The 22556-nt window shown below is 62.5% G+C and overlaps 4 protein-coding genes across 5 annotated transcripts; 1 reads left to right on the top strand and 3 right to left on the bottom strand.

Annotated features, from left to right (window-relative positions):
• Window positions 1–142: 142 nt before the first annotated feature.
• DOK3 (docking protein 3) lies at window positions 143–3168 on the bottom strand. The gene is made up of 5 exons (XM_021530767.4): window positions 3028–3168; window positions 1447–1740; window positions 1230–1323; window positions 972–1144; window positions 143–891 (listed from the first exon to the last, which is right to left on the bottom strand). The coding sequence occupies exons 1-5, from the start codon at window positions 3082–3084 to the stop codon at window positions 175–177; spliced, it is 1335 nt and encodes a 444-aa protein (XP_021386442.3). The 5' UTR covers window positions 3085–3168; the 3' UTR covers window positions 143–174.
• Window positions 2760–8733, bottom strand: DDX41 (DEAD-box helicase 41). The gene is made up of 17 exons (XM_021530766.3): window positions 8690–8733; window positions 8506–8604; window positions 8256–8415; window positions 8101–8175; window positions 7720–7780; window positions 6907–7043; window positions 6674–6746; window positions 6347–6500; window positions 6116–6252; window positions 5781–5943; window positions 5561–5692; window positions 5315–5386; window positions 4999–5095; window positions 4527–4676; window positions 4324–4395; window positions 4106–4216; window positions 2760–3896 (listed from the first exon to the last, which is right to left on the bottom strand). Exons 1-17 carry the CDS (start codon window positions 8711–8713, stop codon window positions 3760–3762), a joined length of 1854 nt encoding a protein of 617 aa, XP_021386441.3. The 5' UTR covers window positions 8714–8733; the 3' UTR covers window positions 2760–3759.
• Window positions 8734–8912: 179 nt separating this feature from the next.
• On the bottom strand, window positions 8913–17099 carry FAM193B (family with sequence similarity 193 member B). Its single transcript, XM_031506020.3, has 10 exons — window positions 16782–17099; window positions 14775–15014; window positions 13894–14113; window positions 13502–13711; window positions 12815–13229; window positions 11688–11883; window positions 11071–11307; window positions 9565–10573; window positions 9405–9480; window positions 8913–9277 (listed from the first exon to the last, which is right to left on the bottom strand). Exons 1-10 carry the CDS (start codon window positions 17097–17099, stop codon window positions 9181–9183), a joined length of 3018 nt encoding a protein of 1005 aa, XP_031361880.3. The 3' UTR covers window positions 8913–9180.
• A 1657-nt stretch (window positions 17100–18756) lies between these two features.
• LOC110470817 (lateral signaling target protein 2 homolog) lies at window positions 18757–22494 on the top strand. 2 transcript variants are annotated; one of them, XM_085591507.1, is made up of 12 exons: window positions 18757–18858; window positions 19333–19473; window positions 19549–19686; window positions 19782–19984; window positions 20055–20144; window positions 20254–20343; window positions 20462–20563; window positions 20646–21091; window positions 21164–21277; window positions 21430–21528; window positions 21663–21778; window positions 21858–22494. In XM_085591507.1, exons 1-12 carry the CDS (start codon window positions 18817–18819, stop codon window positions 21987–21989), a joined length of 1713 nt encoding a protein of 570 aa, XP_085447633.1. In that variant the 5' UTR covers window positions 18757–18816; the 3' UTR covers window positions 21990–22494. The 2 variants fall into 2 exon arrangements, with proteins under 2 accessions (XP_085447633.1, XP_085447632.1); XM_085591506.1 differs by having other exon boundaries at window positions 21663–22494.
• The last annotated feature ends 62 nt before the right edge of the window (window positions 22495–22556 follow it).

Below are 22556 nucleotides of genomic sequence, written 5' to 3'. Positions count from 1 at the left end.
AGCCAGCGGGCGCTTCGGCCAATCCCCGAGCGCGCCTCTGCCTGGCGGGGCGGGCGCGGCGGCGCCCCCTAGCGGGGAGGCTGGAGCTGCCCCCGCCCGCCCCCCCCGCCCCCGGCAGCAGCGGCGGAGCCGAGTCGGGGCAGGGCCTTTATTGACCGAACGGCACCGGCCACATCAAGCCCAGTCCCGCGCTCCGGGGCTCTCCCGGCTCAGCAGCCGCACCAGCTTGGCCCGAAGGGTGCTGTGAGGCTTGTGGCTGGAGCGCCCCGACAGCGCCGCCTGCCCTGCGCGCCCCCAGCCCGCGGCCCGCGGGTTCTGTGCCAGGGCGGCCCGGTTGTCATAGACGGGCCCCCCATCACTGCTGTGGCCCTCGGGGGCCTGCCGGCGCCCCAGCTCCCACTGCCCTTCCTCCTCCTCTTCCTGGGCCCCGGTTGGATGTGCTTCTGCGGTGAAGATGTTCTCGTAGAGATGCTCAGGGAGCGGCTTCCCCACGGCCCAGGGCTCCCCAGAGCCTGGCTGCCCTGACACAAAGAGGGACTGCTGGCCCCGGGCGATGGAGGCATAGACGATGGGGCATGAGCCCTCCGGCTCTGGTGGGGTGAAGCGGAGAAGGTTGGCAGGGGGGTGGGAGGCGGGCTGTGTCCCCCCCAGGGCTGGGCTGGGCTGGGGATCATCGGTCCCAGACCCCCAGGGCTGGGGCTCAAGGCCCTGTGCAAAGAGCTGGGGCTCTGAGACACAGAAGAGTCTGGGGTCCAGGGTGTCCTTGCCCTGCTGCTGGCAGGCAATGGCAGCAGCCACAGCCCGGCAGAGCTCAGGGGCCCGTGGGGTGCTGAAGGTGAAGGTGCCCTCGCCGGAGTCACTGCGGCGGCCAGCCTCGAAGGAGAAGACAGCCTGCAGGGTCAGAGGCGAGAGTGAGGGGCTGCCACCCACCCTGGGCAGGCAACAGCCCCAAAAGGGAGTGGGGAACGCACCTGATCCTGGCCAAACTTGCGAAGGAAGGGGTAGGGCCAGGTGAGCAGAGGCTGGCGAGACTGGGGGTCCTTCAGCGTCAGGCTCTGGGGAAGGGCTGAGAGCAGGTAGTGCCCGTGCAGCCCACAGCGGGTGGCTGCGTCTGTCTGGACCACCAGCACCAAGAATTCAGTCACTGTGAGAGCCGAGCAAGCCAGAGGTCAGCACCGCAGGACTGAGCTGCAGCCCACCCCAGCCCTCTCCACCACCCCTGCACGTACGGTCCTGCCAGGACGAGTAGAGGGAGTTCTCCTCCATGGGGACAGCGGGGCCAGGCTGAGTGCTGGCACTACTCGGCACTGTCTCTTTTGCACCCTGAAACAAAGAGATGTGGAGTATGACCTGGGACAGGGGGTGGGGAGGACAAATCCCCTGCCTGCCCTGGAGCTTCGCAGTTCACCCAAGTAGGGCTCTGGGCTCTGCCAGACCCCTTGGTACCTGGAAAGCCAGCTGGCAGAGCTGGGTGATCCATTCATCGCGCTGCTCAGCTGCCAGCACATAGCTCTTCTCCGTGGTGGTGAGGTAGAAGGCAGCGGTGGCTTTGGGGCAGCTCTCTGTGCCCGCCGGGCCCACAGAGACGCAGTCAGAGAGGCGGATCACCCGGCGGGCACACCGCTGCAGGGACGTCTTCTCTGGCATCGTGCCATCATCCCGCACATCAAACTTCTCCATGCGGGCCACGCCGGACGGGCTGGCAGCGAACAGCTGGGCTCTCATCTTCCTCCAGGACCTCTAATGCATGGAAAGGGCAAAGCAGGGAAAAAATGGATCAGTGAAGAGCTGGCTGCTGCATCTGGCAGCACTGCCCTCCGTACAGGGCATGAGGGGCATTGGGGAGTCCTGGCCTGCACCCACCAGATGCTGTTGGAGGGCACAGAGAACAGGGGCCAGCACAGACCCCTGAACTGTGGGGCAGGGCAGGCACAAAGCTGGGCAGAGGGGCGCCTTGCCCCGAGCAGGCTTGGCATGGCTCACTGGGTGAGTCACACTCACTCCTGGCTCCCTGAGCACCAGGTCCTGCTCTTTGTTCCCTGCTGCAAGTGCTGGCCTGCCAACCTATAGCTGAGCTCTCGAGCTGTTCTCAGGACAGACCCTGATGCAAATTAAAGCCATTTTGAGCTGCTAAGGCTCCTGTTGGCAGCTTCACATCTGCTCAGCAGCCTGCTTCCTCCCAGGGGAGCATCTGTAGCACCAGCACCTTCCCAGTCTGTCATGGGATAGCGGGGGCGCGTGCCACCATGTACCTCAAAAGTGCAGCAGAGCCTCCGCCCTGCAGGAACCACATGCAGCCAAGCACCCAAAATACCCACCACCCCCAGCCCACCTGCCTCCTACATGGCAGGGCACCAGCTCTTCACACACACGGCTGCCTGCTGCACTTTCAGGGCTTGGTTCTTCTTCAGCAGGGAGGTCAGAGTGCGATTGCAGCCCCACACATCCACTGAGACCCCCACAGGACATGGCCACCCTGCCATGGCGTGACCAGTGTGCCGGCAGAACCTACTTTGCCAACACCCAACTGCTCTCTGGAGCTGGCCCGACCCCAGGTACTCTCACCATGTCACCCATACCCTGCCCCAAGAGCTGCAGCACTCAGTGCCCCTTCCAAAAGCACAGAGAAGCAGCCCAAGCCATGAGGGTGTTGCTGTATGGCGCTGGCCCCACAGGGCCAGGCCGATGGAGGTCACAGGGACACGTCCCACGTGCTGGCCCAGGGTCCTGCTCACACACACACACACAGATGCTGAAGCTGCGCCATATTAACACATGTTTATTCTTCCATTGAGACTCTCGTGGTGACCAAGCAAGAAGAACCCAACACACAGGTGAGCCAGAGTGGGTGCCCACACAGATGAGTCCCCTCAGCCCCACGGGAAAACCCCACTTATGGGGCTGCTGAGCCCAGGGCTCCCCCACTGCTGCAGTTGCCCCTTCTCAGGCTGCTAAGGGCCCAGCCCCAGGCCCAGCATCATGTCAAATCAGAGCAAACCCTCTACCAACCCCAAATCCACCCTTTACCTTTCCAAATTTGGTGTGCTGCACATAAAGGATCCCATCCTTCACTGGTCTCTCCATGGGCCGAGTTCACCTGGGCAGCCAGCGCAAGGATAAGGGACTCGGGCTACCCGCAGCAGAGAAAATGTGACTGCTGCAGTCGAAGGAAAGGCATGGGGCAGACTTCCGTCTCTGAGAGACTTCCCCTTTTTGGGGTGTGGGATGGGGGGCAGAGGCTGGGCTGCAGGAGGTGTCCGTGTGCCTGCCCTCCCCCTCACAGCAGGGCAGTGGGGCAGAACGCAGGGGCAGAGCACAGGAAGCACCTCGGGGAGGGCCTGACATGAGCACAGCATGCTCCACCTCACCCTGGCTGCATCCTCCCAGCATGTCTGGGGAGACAGGAACAGCCACCTGAGAATGCACAAATCCAGGTGAGGGAGATGGGCCCAGAGAAACTGGGTGGATTTGTGAGGAGCAACACAAGACCATGACCTCACCACTTCAGGGGGCTGGCAGAGGCAGCAGACCAGTGGCCCCACCTGGGGCTTTCCCTTGCCCTGAGGCACTGCTACCTGCTTGCCCAACACACCGCTGATGTAATGGGCTGTTGCAGCACAGCTCCATACATTTCCTGCAGGGCCTGAGCTGGCAAAGTCCCAGTGACCAAAATTCTAGAAATGGGGCCACAGCAGTACAAGACAGGCCCCTAGGCTGAAAGGAAGCCCAGGCCCACCCAGGGGCAGCACATTGTCCAGGCTAGAAGTCCATAGAGCTGTGGGCCAGGTAGTCCTTGCGGCCGATGTTGCTGACTTGCTTGGTCTGCATGGCCTCCAGCTTGGGGCAGTCGGTGATGCGATGGCCCAGGCCACCACAGAAGGCACAGCCCCGCTCACCTGCAATGGGAGGGATGGGGTCAGGGCCAGGACAATGCCACGCCAGGGCAGCACAGTGCCACACCAAGACAGCAGCCCCCACCCCAGAGCAAAGGGGCTACACCAGTGTCTTCCCAATGCTGTGGCACTGGGAGCTGGAGGGTCCCGTCTGGAGCCCAGGTTTTGCAGCAGCCCCACAGGGGTCCCTGTGTCAGCCTGGGGTCTCTCACCATTGATGTCCAGCATGGTCTCGTCCCCACAGTGCAGCACCTGGAGCACCGGTGGCACCTTTTGCTTCGCCTCCAGGAGCAGAGCCTTCAGGTCCATCAGCACTGACTCATCTGGGGGCACAGACACAGGTCAGGCAAAGCCATTCTGCTTGCTCAGAACAACCCCCTGGCACTGCCCAGCTGCCTCCTCCAGCCCCTAGCCCCGTGCTGTTCCTCACCACAGGCCTTGTTGATGAAGGTGGTGGCAATGCCAGTGTTGCCTGAACGGCCTGTACGCCCGATGCGGTGAACTGCAGAGACAGGGACAGGATCAGCCCCGGGTGAGCACTGTGGGACAGAGCATCCCTGTCCCAAGACACTGCAGAGACAGGCACAGAGCCTTGCTGGCCTCCAGAGCTCTCCCACAAGGCCCAGTGCCTACCATAGTTCTCAATCTCCTCTGGCATGTCGTAGTTGATGACGTGCTGGATGGCTGGGAAATCCAGGCCCTTGGAAGCGACATCAGTGGCAACCAGGACATCCTTCTTCCCATCCCGGAAGGCCTCAATGGCTTTTGTCCGTTCTTCCTGATCTGCAAAGGCCCAGCAGAGATCAGCCATGGCAGAGCTCCCAGCCCTACCTACTGCAGCAAACACTGTGGCCTCAGAGTCAAGCATCACTTCCTCAGGCTGCCTTTCTCCCAGTGAGGGAGCAGAGGGGCCTCCACATCCCATAGGGATCTGCACTGTGTTTATGCCTGCTATGTACACCGTGGAGCTCACTCCTGACACTGTCACAGCCCTTCCTCACACCATCAACAACTGCTCCAGGCTGGGACCTTCTGTGGCCACACACAATTCTGGCAGGAGTGGGGTCACACCAGGAACCCAGGCCTATCTGGGACCCTCACTGACCTTTCCCTCCGTGGATGGCCACAGCTTCCACACCCTTGAGCAGCAGGTACTCGTGGATTGCATCAACATCTGCCTTCTTCTCTGCGAAGATCAGCACCTGCAGCAGCACAGGCATTGTCTCAGAGCCCCTTCTGCAGGCTGGCACTGCTGGCACCAGCACAGCCCCCGGGGGAAGCCCACTCCCTCTTGCTGAGCAGAGCACACAGCACTGCTGATCCCCAGCATGGCTCAGTCACAGGCCCACTCCGCACAGGGGGTCCCTCCTCCCAACTCCCCCCACACCCCAGCATGACCACACTGTCCCCAGCATACTCACAGGTGGAGGGGTCTTCTGCAGGCACTCCAGCAGGTACACCATCTTGGCCTCCTCTTTCACATACTCCACTTCCTAGAAACAAGCAGAGACATGGGTCAGGCAGCAGAGGAACTGCCACTGCTTGGTACCCCTTAACTGGGAAGGAGGGCCATGAACTCCAGCTCCCTGGCAGAGAAAGAAATTAAGTGCCCTCATGAATGTTTCTGGTCTCCCACACAGGCACGAGGAAGCACCCAAACACCTCACCTGCACAACATCCAGGCTGGCAGCACCCGCTCGCCCAACGTTAATGGTGATGGGCTTCACCAGGGCACTCTTGGCGAAGTTCTGGATTTTCTTGGGCATTGTGGCACTGAAGAGGAGGGTTTGCCGCTGGCCCTGCACAGGGAAAAAGCCTTTAGTACTCACCCAATCTGGCATATGCAGGACTGAGCTTCAGGGTGCTCCTACCGTGGCAGTTCAGTACCTTGAAGTAGGAGAAGATGGTACGGATGTCCCCCTCAAAGCCCATATCGATCATCCTGTCAGCCTCATCCAAGGCCAGGTACCGGCAGATGTCCAGACTCACCATCTTCTTCTGCAGCAGGTCCATCAGGCGCCCAGGCGTTGCCACCATCATGTGTACCCCACTGTGGGGTGAGAGGAGGCCACAGTCAGTCCCTCAGCATTCCTGCTCCATGCAGGACACCTCCCTGGCACACCATTTTCCCCCTGACAGTGTCCTGAAGCCAGGGTGCCACTCCTTAGCCCCCTGCCAGAAAACAGAGCAGCTCCAGCCCCACAGACTCCCCCAGGTCTTACTGTTTGATGGTCTCCATCTGCTCCTTGACAGACATGCCCCCGATGCAGAGGGCGCAGCGCAGCGGGGGCAGCCCATCCTCCTGCAGCAGACGACAGTAGTACTCCAGGATGCCGTGGGTCTGCCGGGCCAGCTCCCGCTACCGAGACAAAACCAGCTCATTCCTACACCTCTGTGCAGGTAGAATTTAGGATTGCCACTGCAAGTCAATCACAGCTCGTCCTGGCACTCACCGAGGGACAGATGATGAGTCCATAGGGTCCCTCTCGCTTGGAGAACGGCAGCCTCTTCTCCTGCTCCAGGCAGAACATGATCACCGGGAGGGTGAACACCAAGGTCTTCCCAGAACCAGTGAATGCAATGCCAATCATATCCCTTCCTGATAGTCTGCCAGAGAAATGGGGCCAATGGAGAGGAGAAACATCATGGAACAACTCAAACCCCAGGGCTCAGCAAGGTGACGGGGTGCATGTGTCACCAGGGAAGAGCGCCTGGTCCGCAGCCTTGAGTGGGCTGTGGGAACAACCACTCTGTACTCCAGGCTGGGACAGAGCACTCACATTGTGGGGATGCCTTGGATCTGTATGGGTGTTGGCTGCTGGATTCCCTTCTTCTTCAAGCCTCTCAGGATAGCTGTCAGAGAACAAGGAACAACGCATGTTCATGACCTGAACTATTTCCTCTCTTCTCCCACTCGGGTCCCAGCAGCAGCTCTTCCACCAGTGACAAACACCCCTCAGGCCAACAGCCAGGAAAAAGGTGGGATCCCTTCCAGGATCCACTCCTGGCCTACCTGCTGGGAACTTCATTTCCTTGAAGCTCTTGATGGGGGGTGGGATGCCCTCCCCCTCCACCAGGATGTGGTACTTCTTGCGTACACGGTCGTGCCGTGCCTCCGACATGCCCAGGATGTAGCGAGGGGCTCTCCAGCTGTGAAAGCAACAGAAACAGGTCATGGGCTCCAGAACCAGCAGCTCTCATGGAGGAATTCAGGTGAACTCCCTGTTAGGCTCCAATATCCTCCCAGATAAAACAGGTAACCCCAAGGGGCTCCATGGAGTGAGTGTCAGAGCAGATCTGAGCCAGTTCCACACATTAAACCCTTCCCCAAAATCTCAGTGAAAAGTGCTAAACTAACAGCTCTGAACAGCCTATGGATAGTGGATGGAACATGCCACAAACGTCTGGACACACCTCAATCATCTCCCTGACATTGCCTCAGAATCACTGAAGTTGGAAAACATCTCTGAGATTACTGAGTTCAATCTTTGATCAGTCACCACCTCGACAATGCTGCCTCAAGCAGCACTGGCTACAAAGCCTCCTCCAGAGTCTTTCTCTGGCTTAGTGACCTCCCAGACCTGAAGACCAACCTTCAGGCCTCCTAGTTTAACATAAATGTCCTTTATCAAGCCTTATTGTATACAAAACAACATCCAATGTGACTCAACAACGTTTGATTTTAGAGAAAATGACACAAACCCAGTCACTCAGGCAAGAGGCTACAGAGCCACACTGCTCTTGCAAGACTGTGGCTTCTAGTTCTCTTCATCCATGATAAAGTGATGTTTTCAGAAGAAAAACTGAGCTGTGCTGTGAAACTTACCTGGTTTTGATTGGGTCATCATACGTGATGCCCTTCGCCATCTCCTTCACCGACATCAGAGCTGCAGGAACAAAGATGATCAGACCAAACTCTTCTCATCCACACCAACCTCGCTACTTGGGCAAACAGTTTGGGAGATCATGTCTGGAGGCAGAAGAGGAGAAGCAGCAGCACTGACAGCCCCTCTGGCACAGGAACACCAAGTGCTGCTGTGCCCAGAGCCCTGTCACAGCCAGGTTTCAGCCAAGGCAGGCAGTGCCAACTGAGGGCACCCACTGTCACCACCGGTCCCACCCCTGAGTGTGGGCACTCCCGAGACAGGGAACAACTCTCCCGCTGCCCCGGGAGCTCTGCAGACAGAGACACAGAGCTCCCACTCACCTCGGCCCTCTGCCACACTCTCCAGGATCTTCTCTTCCTCCTTCAGCTGCTTCTCCTTGGCTGACTCCTTCCGAGCTGGGGGAGAACCAAGACACAATGAGGGGGTTTGCTGTACCCTGAAAGCCACCCAGTGCGGCCACCAGCTCCTCCCTCACCTTCCGCCTTCTCTTTGAGGTGCTGGTGCTGGTCCAGCAGGCTGATGTTGGACTGGGGGCCCAGCGGGATGTCATCCTCGTCACCGCGCTGCTCGCTCCCGCTGTCCCGCTGCTCCTCCTCGGACACCACCTTCCTCCGCATCTGCAGCAGCTTCTGCAGCTGGAAGGGCGTGGATGGAGGCGGAGTGAACAGCCTGGCGGCAGGAGCACGGCTCGGAGCTCTCCCCGGGCAGCCCCGCTACCCCGTTACCATCTGCTGCTTGCGCTGCTTGACGGGCACGTAGGGCACGTAGTCGTCATCATCCTCTCCGGACAGATCGGACGTGTCCGCCGGCTCCTCGCGCTGCCTCTGTGGGGAGACAGGCGGTGAGGGGGGCGCGGGGCGGCGCCGGCAGCGCGGGGCGGGCGGTACCGGGGGCCAGGCCCGCTCGCACCTTCCGCTCCGCCACGGCCTCCATGGCTCCTTCCCGGAAGAGATGACGGAAGTGACGTCACCGGCGCGGCGCCATCGCCTAGCAACGCGCAGGGGCCGCCGCTCGGCAACCGACGGGTCCCCGCGGCGGCCAGACTTGCGCAGAACGCGTTACTCCACAGCTCCTCCCTCCCGCCCGCCAATTTTTCCGGCGCGCCAGAAAGCAGCAGACACCGGGGTTTAAATAAAATAAAAAATTAAAAAGTTCTTTATTGGGTCCAGCACGGTCCTTCCCCGCGGCACGGGGAACCGTGTGCCCGCGGAGAGGGGGACGGGACGGCCGGGATCACCCCGCGGGGAGGGGCAGGAGGATGGAGGGAGCCCCGAGGGTCCCCGCGGGGCAGGAGAGCACCGGGGCCCCCCGCGAAGGAGGGGACCCCACCGAGGTGAGGCGGGGGGCACAGTGAGGAGAGGCGAGCGGCCGTGGGTGGGCGGGGGTGGCCCCTCCGCACCTCACTGGGCTGCGCTGGAAGTGGTTTTCTTCAGGGTGAAGTTGGTCCAGTTCACGGCCACCTTCTGCCGCGTCTGCTTGGCTGAGTCTAGGCAGAACCTGGCAGGGAAAGGACAGCCCCGGTCAGCCCCCAGCCCCGGTCAGCCCCCAGCCCCAGTCAGCTCCCAGCCCCTTCACACCTCCAGCCATGCTGGCAGAGCTCAGGCCGGCATGGCTCCCCCCTCACCTTTTGAAATACTCCACTTCTCTGTCAGTCTCATCCATCTCTGCCCCATCCAGGTCCTTGGGCAGGAACACATCATCTGGGAAAGCAGAGCAGAGGGTCAGCGCTGCAGGGCAGGCAGGGGCTGCCAGCTGGGCAAGGGGATGGTGCACCCAGCACTCACCGATAGAGGTATTGGATTTCTCCACTTTGTTTCGGCTCTTCCTACCCTTGCCCTTGGGCTGGGGGGAGCCTCCCAGGGCAAGGTGAGTGGCTGGGGCAGGTGGCTGCTGCGGCGCCAGCTCTGGCGGCTCCGCTTTGCCCTCTCCCCTCCGGCCTTTCCACTCGCTGGTTCTCTCCTTCTCTGCCCTGGCAGCGCTGCTGCAGGCCCAAGGCTGCCCCTTGCCGCTCTCCCCGGGCTCGGCACAGCCGCTCGCCCGCTGTGGCTCCGGGGCACTGGCCTTGGAAGGGTGCTTGGTTCCCAGCACCTGCCCCTTCATGCCAGGGCTCTCCAGCCGGGCCTGGCCGCTGGGCACGGGCGTGCTGCCCTCCCCTTTCTTCGCCTGCCCGTTCTGCCGCTTGTTCTTCCGCTGCCGGCTCCCCGCGGGCAGCGACTCGGGCGGTTCCGGCCCCTTGGGCTGCGGCCCCTCCTTGGGCTCCTGGCTCAGCCCGTTCCCGTCCGCAGCGGAGTCTGCGGCCTTGGACTGCACCCAGATCATGCGGGACAGGCTGGGCACGGCGCTGAGGCGTTTCACCACGCCGTTCTCGGCCGCCGGGGCTGGCGGGGGCTCCCCGGGCCCCTCGCCCCATCGCGGGCCCAGTTCACCCCGCAGCAGCGTGTGGCTCTTGGCGGGGCCCAGGCTGAGCGGGGCTAGCGCCAGGTCTATGTCCTGCAGGTCAGAAGACCCATTGAGGTTGGAGAGCAGGTTCTTCTGCTCCAGGACAGCTGCCTTCTTGGGGAAGTCATTGACATCCAGGTTGAGGTCATAGACACTGAAACTGGCTCGGATGGAGTCCTTGATGGTGTTCTTGATCTCCTGCAGCCGGCTGCTGAGGAAGCTGTTCACCCGCTCCAGCTCCAGCTCCGGCCACTCCAGCAGCTTTTCCTCGGCTGGCTCCCTGGCCTGGCTGGCTGCAGGCGCACGCTCTGCCCGCTTCTGGGCCTCTGCCTCCAGCTGGGCTTTCTCCTTCTCCTGCAATACAGGTGCCATGAGGATCACTTGGGCTGGGCCACAGAACCATGGGTGCAGGACACAGAGCTTTGCTCCAGCTTTGCCTGACAGCAAACTCAAGGGCAGCTGCTCAGCACAGCTACGCCACATCTTCCACAGCCCCTAACTGTCATGTTTCCCCCACGGGCAGTGCAACAGCTGGACACTGCACACCTGACACTGCTCTGGGCACCAGGCACCAGAAAGAGCCATCATGGCACTGCCTCTCCCTGCCAGAGATGCATGGTGTCAGGATGTGGCATGGAGCAGACTGGACAGTGCAGCCCAAAGCACCCAGGAGGGCTGGGCAACCCTCTGCTGGAACAGAGGCAGGGGGTGTCCTACATGGGGACAGGCACTGTTGCCACCTTGGGTGACAGTGACACAGAATTCAAGAACTCAAATGGGCACAAAGGAGAGAACGAATGGATGCAAAGAAGAGAAGGTCCTGCCAGCACCACAACCCTGCCCAGCCTTACCTTCTTTTTCTGCTTGTGCCGTGCCCTCTTGGCCGCCTTGGCACTGTTCAAGGGCTTGGGCTCTGTGCTGTTAATGTAGTCCAGCAGCTCATCCACATTGCGGTGGTCCACAGCGGGCTCTCCTGAGCTGCTGTTGTGTCCAAGTTTCTGTGGCAGCTCCTCTTTCCTCTTGGTAAGGCGAGAACGCAACTTCTCTCGGATCTCAGCGTAGTTGCGGCTCGTGGGAGCGGCCGGGGGCTGTGGAAGGCAAGTGCTGTCAGCCAGCATGAGGGGCAGGCAGCCCTGGCTCCCCCAACAGCCCCCCATGACCTTCCAGCCACTCCCTTCCCTGCAGTCTCAGGGACAAGTCAGCACAGCCCTACTGAGCTCTTCCACCGTGAAGCCACAGGCCTTGGCCGGCTGCTCCAAGCCCTGGGGCTGGGCAGGCGGCTGCGAGTCGGGAGCAAGGGACCAGCAGGCTGATGAAGCAGGGTAAAAAGGCAGCGGGGGATGTACATGCCTGCAGGAAACAGCTGTGGCCAGACCTGCCCACCTCCCAGTGTGGGCACAGGGACTGAGTGGTATCTCCCCACGCAAAGCAAGGACCAGGGGTGGCTGCAGACCAGCCCCTCACTCACCGCGTTGTGGCCGAAGAACTCACAGTAGCAGCAGTCGCAGAACTTCCCATCTTTCTGGTTGGTGGAGGAGGAGGTGCAGGAGCTGCGCTCTGAGCTGCTGTCCTCATCCTCCCCGAGTCCCTCGTCTGCCTCGCAGGGCTGCGGCGGGTGGCAGCTGGTACCGTTGGGGAATTTGTGCCCTTTGCAAGAGGGGTCCCTGAGGAGAAGGGTGAGAGGTGAGCAGGTGCCAGGGTATCTCAAAAATTGGCCCATGCATTTAGAACAGCCCTCCTGGGGAAGCCCGTTCCCAAGCAGAAGGATTTGCAGAACAAACCCCCTCCCCTGCATTCTCCTCTTCTGGGGAAGATGGCCGAGGAGCCCACAGGAGCAACAATCTGTCACTCCCAGCCCTCAGGGCCTCTGGCCAGCAGGAGGCTGGTGCAGCAGAGCCCCAGTGAACCAGGCCCTGGGCTGCAAGCAGGGCAGGGCACGGTACTCACTGGGAGTAGCAGGAAGCACAGGTGAGGAACACTGGGACTGTGCAGCTGCCAGACATCCCCATGTGAGGCAGGACCAGCTTACAAGGGCACAGGCTGCCCAGCACAGAGACAGGGAGGCCAGGGCACTGCCCATAGCGTCATTCCTCAAGATCCAGCTCAGGACCCGACTGGATCTCCACAGAGAGAGCTAATTAGCAGAAAGGGACCAATGTGCTCTCTTCAGGGCACGAGCAGCCCGGAGAGGGCTGGAGAAACAGGTGAGCAGAACAAGTCCACAGGCTTCATCTTCTCGAGGACTCTTGCTCAGTGCCACAGCTGCCCCACAGGTCTCACTGATATAGGTTCTGTTGGCCAACTGCAGGTTGATCAGGGTGTTCCTTTGGGTGTTTTAGCTGGAGGAGAAGCACAGCCTCTTCTGCACCACAGAACCAAAGGACAACCACAGGAGGAACATGTGCTGGGAGAGAAAGAGCTTCACCTTCGGTCTGCAGCAGTGGAATTGGCCCACAAAGACAGCAGCTTCCTGCACCACCATGCCAGGGCGGTCAGTCCCTCCACAGGGAAAAGTGCATCCATGGTCAAGGATGGCAGAAAAGGCATGTGGCCTCACAAGGAGAGGCTGGAAGCATGCAGGGTTCCTCTACTCACCTGTTCGTGCTGGGCAGCTGGTGGGAGGCAGGAGGAGGGATAAGTGAAGTGCTGCAGTGCCCGTTGCAGGGATGAGCACAGCCCGACAGCGGCGGCGGCATCTTCAGCAGCGGCACGTTGGCAGTGGGCAAGTGAGGGCTCTTGCACGGCCCTGGGCTGTGTGAGGCCGCGCTGGCCGGAGGGGACTCGGACAGCGGCTTGGGGGCTGCCGTCTGCGCGCTGGGAGCAGGGAAGAGCGCGGCCTGCGAGGAGGTGCCCAGCGGGATGTGCGGTGGGGAGCTGAAGGGCCCCGGATGGGGAGGCGTCTGCTTGGAGGGGATCAGCGCCGGCGGCTGGGAGGGGAGGCCCGTGGGACTGTTGGGAGGAGCAGTGAGGTCGGAGTGCTGATGATGCTCTGAGGAGTGGAAGGCCTCACCTGAAGAGAGGCAGGAGCAGAGACAGTCAGACACTGGCTGTGCTGCACGGACCAAGGCCATGCTCAGAGCCACCCGCCACCTTTGCACAAGCTGTTTCTCCTCCCAGACATCAGAGTGATGGGATAGAGGCCATCCGTGCTCACACAGGGCCTTGGGGTCATGTGTTTCCCCCCACAAGATCCAGCCCTGCCCCACGGAGAACAGGGCAAGAGGAAAGGGTCTGGAGCAGCAGGCTGGGAGGTTGTGGCCGGTGCTGTCCCTGGGCACGTACCTGGTGGGGTGGCCCTCCGGCACAAGCTTTTGAACTGCTTCGGCAGCGTCTTGCAGAAGTCGAGTGAGGTAGGCAGAGGCGAGCCTGGTGTGGCGTTGCTGGAGGTGGCAGAGGCCGTGTGGCTGTAGGGACAGGCCTTCAGCCCCGGCGCCATGGCCGACACCTGGCTGGTGCACTCCGGATACAGAGAAAGGCCGGGCAGCTTGTTGCCTGGGAGGAAAGCAGAGCTGGGGCTGAATCCCAGCACCCTGTGTCTTTTTCAAAGGGGTCCAATATGCTGCTGGTACTGAGATTCAGAGGCCCAGCCTGCTCACCCTTGCCCACAAAGTAACCACTTAAACCAAGAACTGGGCAGAAACCTCTGCTCAACCCCATAGCCGGCTTCAGCTCACCTAGTGCCACTGGGGGAGTCCCAAGGGGGCTGCCCTGCACGGTCCCATTGGTGTGCTGCGAGTTCCAGAGGCCCGAGAGCTTGTGAGCAGACAAAAATGAGCTGGGGTCCCAGTCCCCTGAGTTCCCATGGCACGAAGAGGAAGAAGACGAGGAGGAGGAAGAGGAGTGTGAGCCACCCCCACAAGACTGCGACTTGCAGGATGTGTGGGATAATGAGACCTATCAAAGGAAACACAGAATGAAGTGGCTGAGGGGACATCCTTGGCCCTCAGGTGTCAGCACCAAGACTCCCTCCATTGCAGCAGGGGCTCAGCTCATGTGAACCACTTTTATCATTGTCTTGGGAATGCCAAACACCCCCTCCATCCAACACCAACACAGGTGGCTCACAGAGGCTGGGCCATGCCAAGGGCCAGATGCCTGTGCTGGACCCACACACACCAGGGCAGGGTTAAATAAAGCCAGGCATGAGCCAGCTCCTCTACCCGAGTCCCATGCACAAGCAGGCACTTGCCCTGGCAGCCGCTGCCTCTCTCTGCGTCATGAAGGGAGCAGCCCTGGGGCTGGGGGACGCGGCACAGCGCGCAGCAGAGCGGGGCTGGCAGGAAAGCAGTGGCACTGTCAGCCTTGCCAGCCTGGCAGCCCCAAGCCACGGCAAGCTGCTTGATGAGCCTCCACAGCACCACGCACTGCCCCAACAGGGCCTGTCCCTGCTGAGCTGGAGGCAGCACTGCGCAGGGAAGTGAAGGCTGGGATGTCTGCGACACTCAGCTCAGGGTGAGGATGGGACCCACACACCCAGTCAGTGCCACAGGTGGTCAGTGCCCTATTCCTACAGCTACAGCCCCGGCTCTCAAACCCCAGCACCGTAACCGCATACCGCCAGGGCCTGCTCCTGCACCGCCCGTCGCTCTTCCTCCTCCACGCTCTTCCGGCAGCTCTGGCAGATCCACAGTGGCATTTCTCCCAGGAGGTTCTGCACGAGCGTTGGCACAAAGTCTGGTGGCAGCCTCTCGCCTGGGGAAACCAGCCCATTGTGGGACGGCCCTCCCCAGTCCTTGCGCTCCCGGTGACAGAGCAGGCAGCACGTCTGCACGGACTGGTTGGCAGTGGGCAGCACCTGAGGAAGGACACACAGACTGTGAGTCACGGTGCAGATGTGGGGCAGACGAGACAGTGAAAGAGACCTCAGGACGCTGACACCAAACTAAGGGAATTCTTAGAGGCTACATGTGGTATTACACCTTCTCCCACTGGAGCAGAGCAGCCTCAGGCTGACCAGCTGCTGCCAACCTGCCATGTGCTAGCTTGGGAGTGTTTGGACTTCTGGGAAGATCACAGCATGCCAAAGAGACAGCCTTGTCACCAAGCAAAGCTGGAAGAAATCAGCAACTCCCACCATCACCTCTGGTACAGTGAGACTGACAGCACTTGCATAGCAAAGCAAGACCCACAGAAATCCCACACAGGGACATGAAGGGTGGGTCCGACAGCCTCAGCTCTCCCTCCTTCCCCATCAAAGATGTCCCCACTGTGTCACCCAAGAGCCCCAAGCCCTCTCTCCTGCCTCTTTGTTCTGCACAGCCAGCGGTGCTGATGCGCCAGGGTGGGGTGCAGCCCCCCGTGCTGCTTCACGCTGTCCCTGCACAGGCACAGCCAGGTTGGGGCTTCCCTGCAGGAGCTGGGCTGCATCCCTCGGGCTCGCTGGAGCCCTGACAGCCATGACGAGCCCGGCGTGGCGCGGGCGAGGGGGCCCCCATTGTCTACCGGCGCAGCGGGGCCCTGCCACAATGAGCCGTGCATTTAACTGCTGCTGCCAAACAGATGGCGTCTGCAGCCTCAAGGTGAAGCAAAGGTCAGAGGCCAAGGAGAGCAGAGTGGGGGCACAGCCCCCCTGCCCACCCACGGCGAGGGGCGAGCAACCGGGCCACCCCGTGTGCCAGCTGACACAGCTACCATGGCGGGTGACACCACGGCTGGCGACACCGCGGCTGTCCCCAATGCACCGAGCACATCCACACCCGCGCCCACCCCCGCCTCCCTGCCCACGACCCGGAGCAGGTGGCGGCAGCCAGGTGTGTCCAGCGGGGACAAGCGCGCTGAATGAGGATGCTGGAGCCACCTGCCATCGCCCAGCGGCAGGGCTGTGGCAGGGCTGTGGCAGGGATGTGGAGGGGCTGTGGAGGGGCTGTGGAGGGGCTGTGGAGGGGCTGTGGCAGGGCTGTGACAGGGCTGTGGCAGGGCTGTGGAGGGGCTGTGGCAGGGATGTGGAGGGGCTGTGGCAGGGCTGTGACAGAGCTGTGGAGGGGCTGTGGCAGTGCTGTGGAGGGGCTGTGGAGGGGCTGTGGCAGGGCTGTGACAGGGCTGTGGCAGGGCTGTGGAGGGGCTGTGGCAGGGCTGTGGCAGGGCTGTGGAGGGGCTGTGGCGGGGCTGTGGCAGGGCTGTGGCAGGGCTGTGGAGGGGCTGTGGCAGGGCTGTGGAGGGGCCGTGGCAGGGCTGTGGCAGGGCTGTGGCGGGGCTGTGGCAGGGCTGTGGCGGGGCTGTGGCGGGGCTGTGGCAGTGCTGTGACAGGGATGTGGAGGGGCTGTGGCAGGGCTGTGGAGGGGCCGTGGCAGGGCTGTGGCAGGGCTGTGCCGGGGCTGTGGCGGGGCTGTGGAGGGGCCGTGGCAGGGCTGTGGCAGGGCTGTGCCGGGGCTGTGGCAGGGCCGGGCCCTCCCGCTCCGGGAACGCTCCGAGCCCCATCCGCAGGGATGCTCCGAGTCGGGGGTCGGGGCGGGGATGGAGCAGTGCCCGGGGGGATGCGGTGCAAGGGGCAGAGTCCCATCGCCGCCCAGGCTGAACCCCGCTCGGGTTCAGCCCCGTGCCCGCCGCAGCGCTACCCCGGTACCTGCGCGCTGCCTCTGCCCGACTCCCCGCCGCTGCCCGCCGCCGCCGCCACCTCAGGCGTGGCGGGCGGTTCCGGTGGTGGTGGAGGCGGGGGAGGCCCGACGTCGGGACCCGCCATCCTGTCACGGCGAGGCCCGGAGCCACCTGCCGCCGCCGCCGTTGCCGCCGTTGCCGCCTTGTTCCGCCGGCGAGTCATGGCGAGCCCGCCGCAGCCAGGACAACAGCCAATATGGCGGCGCGGCCCGTCCGGCCCCTGCCCGCGGGAAGGAGGGAGGGAGGGAGGGGGAAACGCTCGGGGAGGTGAAGCCGCCGCCGCCATCTTGCGAGAGGGCAGCGCTGCGCCCCCTGGCGGCCAGGGGGAGCGGCGGCAGGGTCGCAGGTTCGAGTCCGGCCCCGCGCCCCGCGGCTCCCGCGGCCCTCAGGGCGCCGCTGCCGAGAGCGGGGCCGCACCGCGATCGCATCCCCCGCTGGGTCATCGGAGTGCAGCTCCACGGGTTCACGCTGAAAGAGAGCAGGATTAGATTAGGTATTAGGAAAAAAGTCTTCCCTGCGAGGGTAGGGAGGCCCTGGCACAGGGTGCCCAGAGAAGCTGTGGCTGCCCCATGCCTGGAGGTTCCAGGCTGGACGGAGTCTGGAGCAACCTGGGTTGGTGGAAGGTGTCCCTGTGCATGGCAGTGGAATGGAACAATTTAAGGTCACTTCCAAACTATTCTGTGATTCTGTGATTCCTGGCCCTGCACAGGACAACCCCAAGAATCTCACCCTGTGACTGAGAGCATTGTCTGAATGTTCCTGGAGCTCCGTCAGCCTTGGGGCCATGATCACTTCCCTGGGGAGCTTGTTCAGTGCCTGACCACCCTCTGGGCAAAGAACCTTTTCCTGATATTCAACCTAAACTTCCCCTGACATAGCTCTAGCCATTCCCTCAGGTCCTGTTACTATCACAGAGCAGAGATTGGAGCTGCCCTCAGCTGCCCCTCCTGAGGAAGCTGCATCCCATAAGGAGGTCTCTCCTCAGGCTCCTCTTCTCCAGACTGAACAGACCAAGGGACTTCAGCAGCTTTTCATGTGACATCCTCTCTAGACTCTTTGCAGTCTCATTTGGACACTCTCTAATAGCTTTATTCTTTTTTATTATGGTGCCCAGATCTTCAGGGACCTGTGGGACAAGCAGGGCTCCAGTCTCACTGTGTGCTCAGGGATTCCCATCCGCGGGAACCAGGACATGGCTGAAAACAGAGCCGGGGTCTGTGGGGTACACAGGGAGCTCCAACACCGGGGCCAGTCCCACACCTGCACCCGTCCGGTGCAGGCTGGGCACTGCCATGACTCAGGGACTTTCTGAAGCCGAGGACGTGCCACTGCCGTGTTTGTTCAACCATCCTCCACGGATTCTTTACCCATGAATCCACCCTATTAGGCTTTGAGCCACCTGAATTATCGGTACCCACATCCTGTAGCCAGCAGTGCCAGCTCTGGAGCAAATACTTCTTTGACACAGCTGGCGTGGTTTGCTGTGGCCAACACCCCGCGTACCCCCCCCGGCACCTCTTCTTGGCCACTTAGTTCCTCTTTGTCCCACCGAGAGGCCACTTTACCCCCTTCCCACTGCATTACCCAGCCCCGCACCCCATGCCCTGCACGGTGAAGATGCCTGCGGGTGCTTCTCCCGGTATTTCCCATCACTCGGGAGTGCTCGGCGGGCTGTGGGAAGCACTGGGGTGTCCCTGTCCCTGGAAGGTTGGGCAGAGAGAAAACGGGGGGAGGATAGCCGGGGATGCAATCGGGAATTTGAGACGGGAACCAAGACCGGGAAGGAAAGTCGGCGGTGAAACCCATCCCGCCCCACGGCAGACGCGCCCTCACCCTTCCCATCACAGAGAACCGGTCCGTCGAGGAGCAGACGGGTCGCCCCGGTGCCGGGACTGGGCGGACACCGCTCCGATCCGCCCCCGGGCGGTGCCCGGTGCCGGCCCGCCCCGTCGGCGAGCGGCGGGCGCGGGGAGCCGGGCGGCGGCAGAGCCGCGGGACGCGCCATGCTGCCCGCTGCCCTCCGCCGATGGCTCCGCCGACCCAAGGTGAGACCGGGGGTGCGCACCGGGGCCGCCCTCCCTGCGCCCGGGACCGGCGGAGCCCCCGGACCGCCCCCGTCGGGGCGATCCAGGAGCTCCGGAGATCGCGGGAGCAGTGAGGAGGGCGGCCGGGGTCCCTCGTGGGGGAGCGGGAGGAGGAAGCGGGGGGACTCCGGAGGACCTTTCCCGGTGTTTAGAGTCACCCACGGATCGGTGCCAAAGCTGCCCGGATGCGGCTGAGCTTGTTCATCCTGCTCTGCCCCCGGGGAAACTGAGGCACGGGTGGGTGGGGAGGGCGGCGCTCCCCGGGAGGAGCCAAAGCTTCCGTGGGAGGTCCCACGTACCTGCCCGAATAGGTGTTTGTGGATCCGTGGGGTCCGATCCCTCTGCGACTGTGGGAATGGGAGGTTTGGGATCTCTCTGAAGCAGCAGATGCAGATGCAAGGTGCCCCCACCATCACCCCCCTGCTCTTCCCGCAGCGCTCCGACCCACGCCTGCTCTCCCAGTTCTTCTTTGCCGACGAGAGGGTGACACGGGTGGTGGCCGAGATCAACGGGCTGGATGCCGAACTGGATCCGCAGCAGTACCTGGTGCTCCTCAACCAGCTCCACCTCAGCCAGGTATGGGGGCAGCCCACACCCCGCTGTGACTCCGTCCCCCCGGCAAGCCGCGGGTGACACCCCTGCCGTCCCCAGGCTCACCTGCTGGCCGTCCTGGAGCGGATCATGGAGGAGTGCATCCCCACGCAGCGGCACAGCCGTGACTATCTGGTCAAGTTCCCCGAGGAGCTCTTGGTGGACAACTTGGGGAACCACATGCTGTTTGCTGCCGAGGTGAGCGTGGGGAGATGGACACCCCACTGTGAGCTGACCCTGGGGTTAGGCATTGCCTTTGGTGCTGGCTGCTGACACAGTGCCTTTCCCGGCAGTGCCTCCTGGCTGGGACCTTCCTGGAGATGGAGGAGTCAGATGGGGCACAGCTGATCCCCCAGGCCAGGAATCTGCTCTGCAGCCTGGAGCTGGTCCGGACAGTGCTGCGGGAGCAAAGCCTGAGCCAACCCAACTCCTACCCAGAGCCTGTGCGGGCTGTGCTCATCCAATTTGACCGGCTATTTGCAGAATTTGAGCTGAGGTAAGGGGCAGGGGAGGATGCTGGTGTCATGGTGGACTGTAGGGCCCTCACAGTCTCCCCATCTCTCCAGCTACATGTCCTCGCTGGTGGCAGTGAAGTCTCCTGATGAGATCTTCAGGCAGCAGGAGATCATCGTGCTTTTCTGTGAGACAGTGGAGAGGTGAGTGAAGGGCACAGTGTATCAGGTGGGGGCTGCAGGGACTCCAGCCCCAAGGATGGGCAGCATCCCTAGGCTCAGATGCACTGTAAGGGTGTCTGTGTGCCCCCAGAGCCCTGCACCTGGGCTACCTGACCCAGGAGATGATTGATGGCTATGAACCACTGCTGATGTTCACCATCCCTCGCCTGGCCATTATCAGGTGGGTGCAGCCCCTGGAGAAGGGGGTGTGTTCCCTTCCCTGTATCAGCCCCTTCTCCTCATGGGGAGCTGGGGACCCAGGCAGCCCCTGACATGAGCTGGGCTCTGTCTCCTCACAGTGGTCTCCTCATCTACCCTGAGGGCCCCCTCAGCCTGGAGCGGAGCCCTGAGGAGATGTCCCGGGTCTTCAGCCCCTTCTACAGCCTCCTGAAGAAGATCAGGTGTGCAGTGAGGGGCCGTGGGTGGGGCTGTGGGGCAGCAATGGGGCTGTGACATGGGGCTGATGCCAACCCCTCACCGCAGGGACCTGTTGTGGGTGCTGTCAGCAGAGGAGCTCTGCCTGCTGGAGAGGAGCCTGTGCACAGCCGAACAAGAGGATCCCTGCAGTCCAGATGGGGGGGCAGCTGTGCCCAGTGCAGACCCTCCTGCTCCCTTCAGTCTTCCGGAGGTCCCTAATGCCACCCAACCTCTCCCCACCTGCACGACACGACTGGGACCCCCCAGAGCAATGGATGGCCTGGGCACTGATCGGCAGCAGGGGTGTGCAGTGGGCAGGGAACAGGACCAAGATGGCAAATCTCATACCATCCCTGGTGTAATGGTCACCTCCCCCCTGCGCAGTCCCCAGCCCCTTGAGAGCGGCCCAGGGATGGGGGTCAATGCCAGCTCAGGTGCCCGCTGCTCGGAGCTGCGCTCCCGCTACAGCAGCACCAAGGACATGCTGCACACCCTCTTTGTCTGCATCTCAGGTGAGTGACCCCCAAGCCAACCTCCAGCACCTGATCTCCCCAGCACCCTGACCCCCCACCCTCCTGATGCAGGGGTGGCTGATCAGCTCCAGACCAACTTTGCCAGTGACATGAGGAGCATCTTGAAAACAGTCTTCAAGATTGTGTGCTCGCAGGTGGAGCCCTCAGAGGAGCAGAGTTACAGCAGTGAGTAATCCCCAGGGACATGTGTGACTGCTCCTCTGCCCTGCCCGTCACCCATCCCTGGTGAGACAAGGCCACAGCCCTAGGCTTGGGAAAAACGTGGCCATCGTGCCCGCCCAGCTCCAGCTAGGCTGGACCAACCCTTGTCCCCGCAGAAGAGAAAGATGGTGACTCCTGTGTGACAGATACTCCTCGCGTGGCTGACTGCCCACTGTGCTCCAGCCCTACAGAGGCTGCCAGGCTCCGGAGGGCAGGTGAGCGGCTGCCCAGGTGCTGTGGCTCTGGGGCAGGGTGTGAGGCTGGGGCTGATCCTGCCCCATTCTGCCTTAGGGGGTCTGGCTGTGAGGGGAGCCAGCCTGAGGGGCTTTTACCGATGTCTTTTGCCCAGCTGGTGCCCGCCACCTGCCCGAGTGGGTGCCCGACAGCACATGCAGCCAGTGCTCTGCCTGCCGCTCGCCCTTCACCCTGCTGCGCCGCCGGCACCACTGCCGCTGCTGTGGGAAGGTAGGACGGGGTTGGGATGGGGCATGTGGGGTCCCCGAGGGACCCAGCTCTGCTCAGCCCCTCTCTGGCCTCTCGGCAGATCTTCTGTGCCCGCTGCTCACCGAACAGTGCAGTGCTGCCTTACTACGGCCAGACCAAACCCGTACGTGTCTGCACCCACTGCTACACCACCCACCTCCCGCCCACAGCCCGCTGTGCCCGGAGCCAGTGAGAGCCCCTCTGCCAGACCTGCATCACAGGACAGCTGGGTGCCCAGGGCCACTCGGGGCTGCGGGGCAGCACCTCGGCTCCTCAGAGCTTGGTGGGCATGGCAGCAGGACCCCCCCCCACCTGGTTTTAGGCTTCCCCCCGGTGCGCAGGGGCAGGACCCCGCACACGGTGGCAGCCCATGCAGATGGTGGCGATGATGGTGGGCGCAGGACCGCCTGTCCCGGTGCACCATGGCTGCTGTGCTTTGGGTGAGCTGCCTGCTGCTGCCGTGCACCTGCCCCCCGGCTGGAAATGTGCTTCGTGGTGGTTTTTTACAGGTGAACTTTGCCTGCTGTTGGGCCCGGGGCAGAGTCTCCCCCCGGGGCCTGGCCTGAGAAGGCGCAAACAGCCCTCACATGACAGCGGGTGCCCCGGGGCCGCCCGTGCCGTGCCGTGCCCGGGGCCCGGCGCTCCCCTTCCCTCCCTGTCGCCTCCACCGGATGGATTTTAATAAAGCGATAAACCCGTCTGTGTGGGCCCTGTGGCGCTGGGCCGCGGCGACCCCCGGTGCGGGGACACGCGTGGGCTC

The sequence above is a fragment of the Lonchura striata genome, chromosome 13 (assembly GCF_050655825.1).
Source record: "Lonchura striata isolate lonStrDom1 chromosome 13, ASM5065582v1, whole genome shotgun sequence".
NCBI classification, from domain to species: Eukaryota; Metazoa; Chordata; class Aves; order Passeriformes; family Estrildidae; genus Lonchura; species Lonchura striata.
Note: the sequence above shows the minus strand (reverse complement) of the source record. Positions and strands in the feature narration are given on the sequence as shown.

What these genes read in the sequence shown, in the direction of transcription:
- DOK3 (XM_021530767.4), bottom strand. Translation starts at nt 3,084, where the DNA reads ATGGAGAGACCAGTGAAGGATGGGATCCTTTATGTGCAGCACACCAAA. An exon ending in AGCACACCAAATTTGGAAAG is followed by an intron (nt 1,741 to 3,027) that starts GTAAAGGGTGGA and finishes TCCATGCATTAG; the next exon opens with AGGTCCTGGAGGAAGATGAG. An exon ending in TCTGCCAGCTGGCTTTCCAG is followed by an intron (nt 1,324 to 1,446) that starts GTACCAAGGGGT and finishes TCTTTGTTTCAG; the next exon opens with GGTGCAAAAGAGACAGTGCC.
- DDX41 (XM_021530766.3), bottom strand. Translation starts at nt 8,713, where the DNA reads ATGGAGGCCGTGGCGGAGCGGAAG. An exon ending in GACTCATCATCTGTCCCTCG is followed by an intron (nt 6,253 to 6,346) that starts GTGAGTGCCAGG and finishes TTGTCTCGGTAG; the next exon opens with CGGGAGCTGGCCCGGCAGAC. An exon ending in CAGATGGAGACCATCAAACA is followed by an intron (nt 5,944 to 6,115) that starts GTAAGACCTGGG and finishes CTCACCCCACAG; the next exon opens with TGGGGTACACATGATGGTGG.
- FAM193B (XM_031506020.3), bottom strand. Translation starts at nt 17,099, where the DNA reads ATGGCGGCGGCGGCTTCACCTCCCCGAGCGTTTCCCCCTCCCTCCCTC. An exon ending in CAGCTGCCCAGCACGAACAG is followed by an intron (nt 11,884 to 12,814) that starts GTGAGTAGAGGA and finishes CCTTCTCCTCAG; the next exon opens with GGACCCCTCTTGCAAAGGGC. An exon ending in AGTTCTTCGGCCACAACGCG is followed by an intron (nt 11,308 to 11,687) that starts GTGAGTGAGGGG and finishes TGCCTTCCACAG; the next exon opens with CCCCCGGCCGCTCCCACGAG.
- LOC110470817 (XM_085591506.1), top strand. Translation starts at nt 18,817, where the DNA reads ATGCTGCCCGCTGCCCTCCGCCGATGGCTCCGCCGACCCAAG. An exon ending in TTCTGTGAGACAGTGGAGAG is followed by an intron (nt 20,145 to 20,253) that starts GTGAGTGAAGGG and finishes GTGTGCCCCCAG; the next exon opens with AGCCCTGCACCTGGGCTACC. An exon ending in AGAGGAGCAGAGTTACAGCA is followed by an intron (nt 21,278 to 21,429) that starts GTGAGTAATCCC and finishes TTGTCCCCGCAG; the next exon opens with AAGAGAAAGATGGTGACTCC.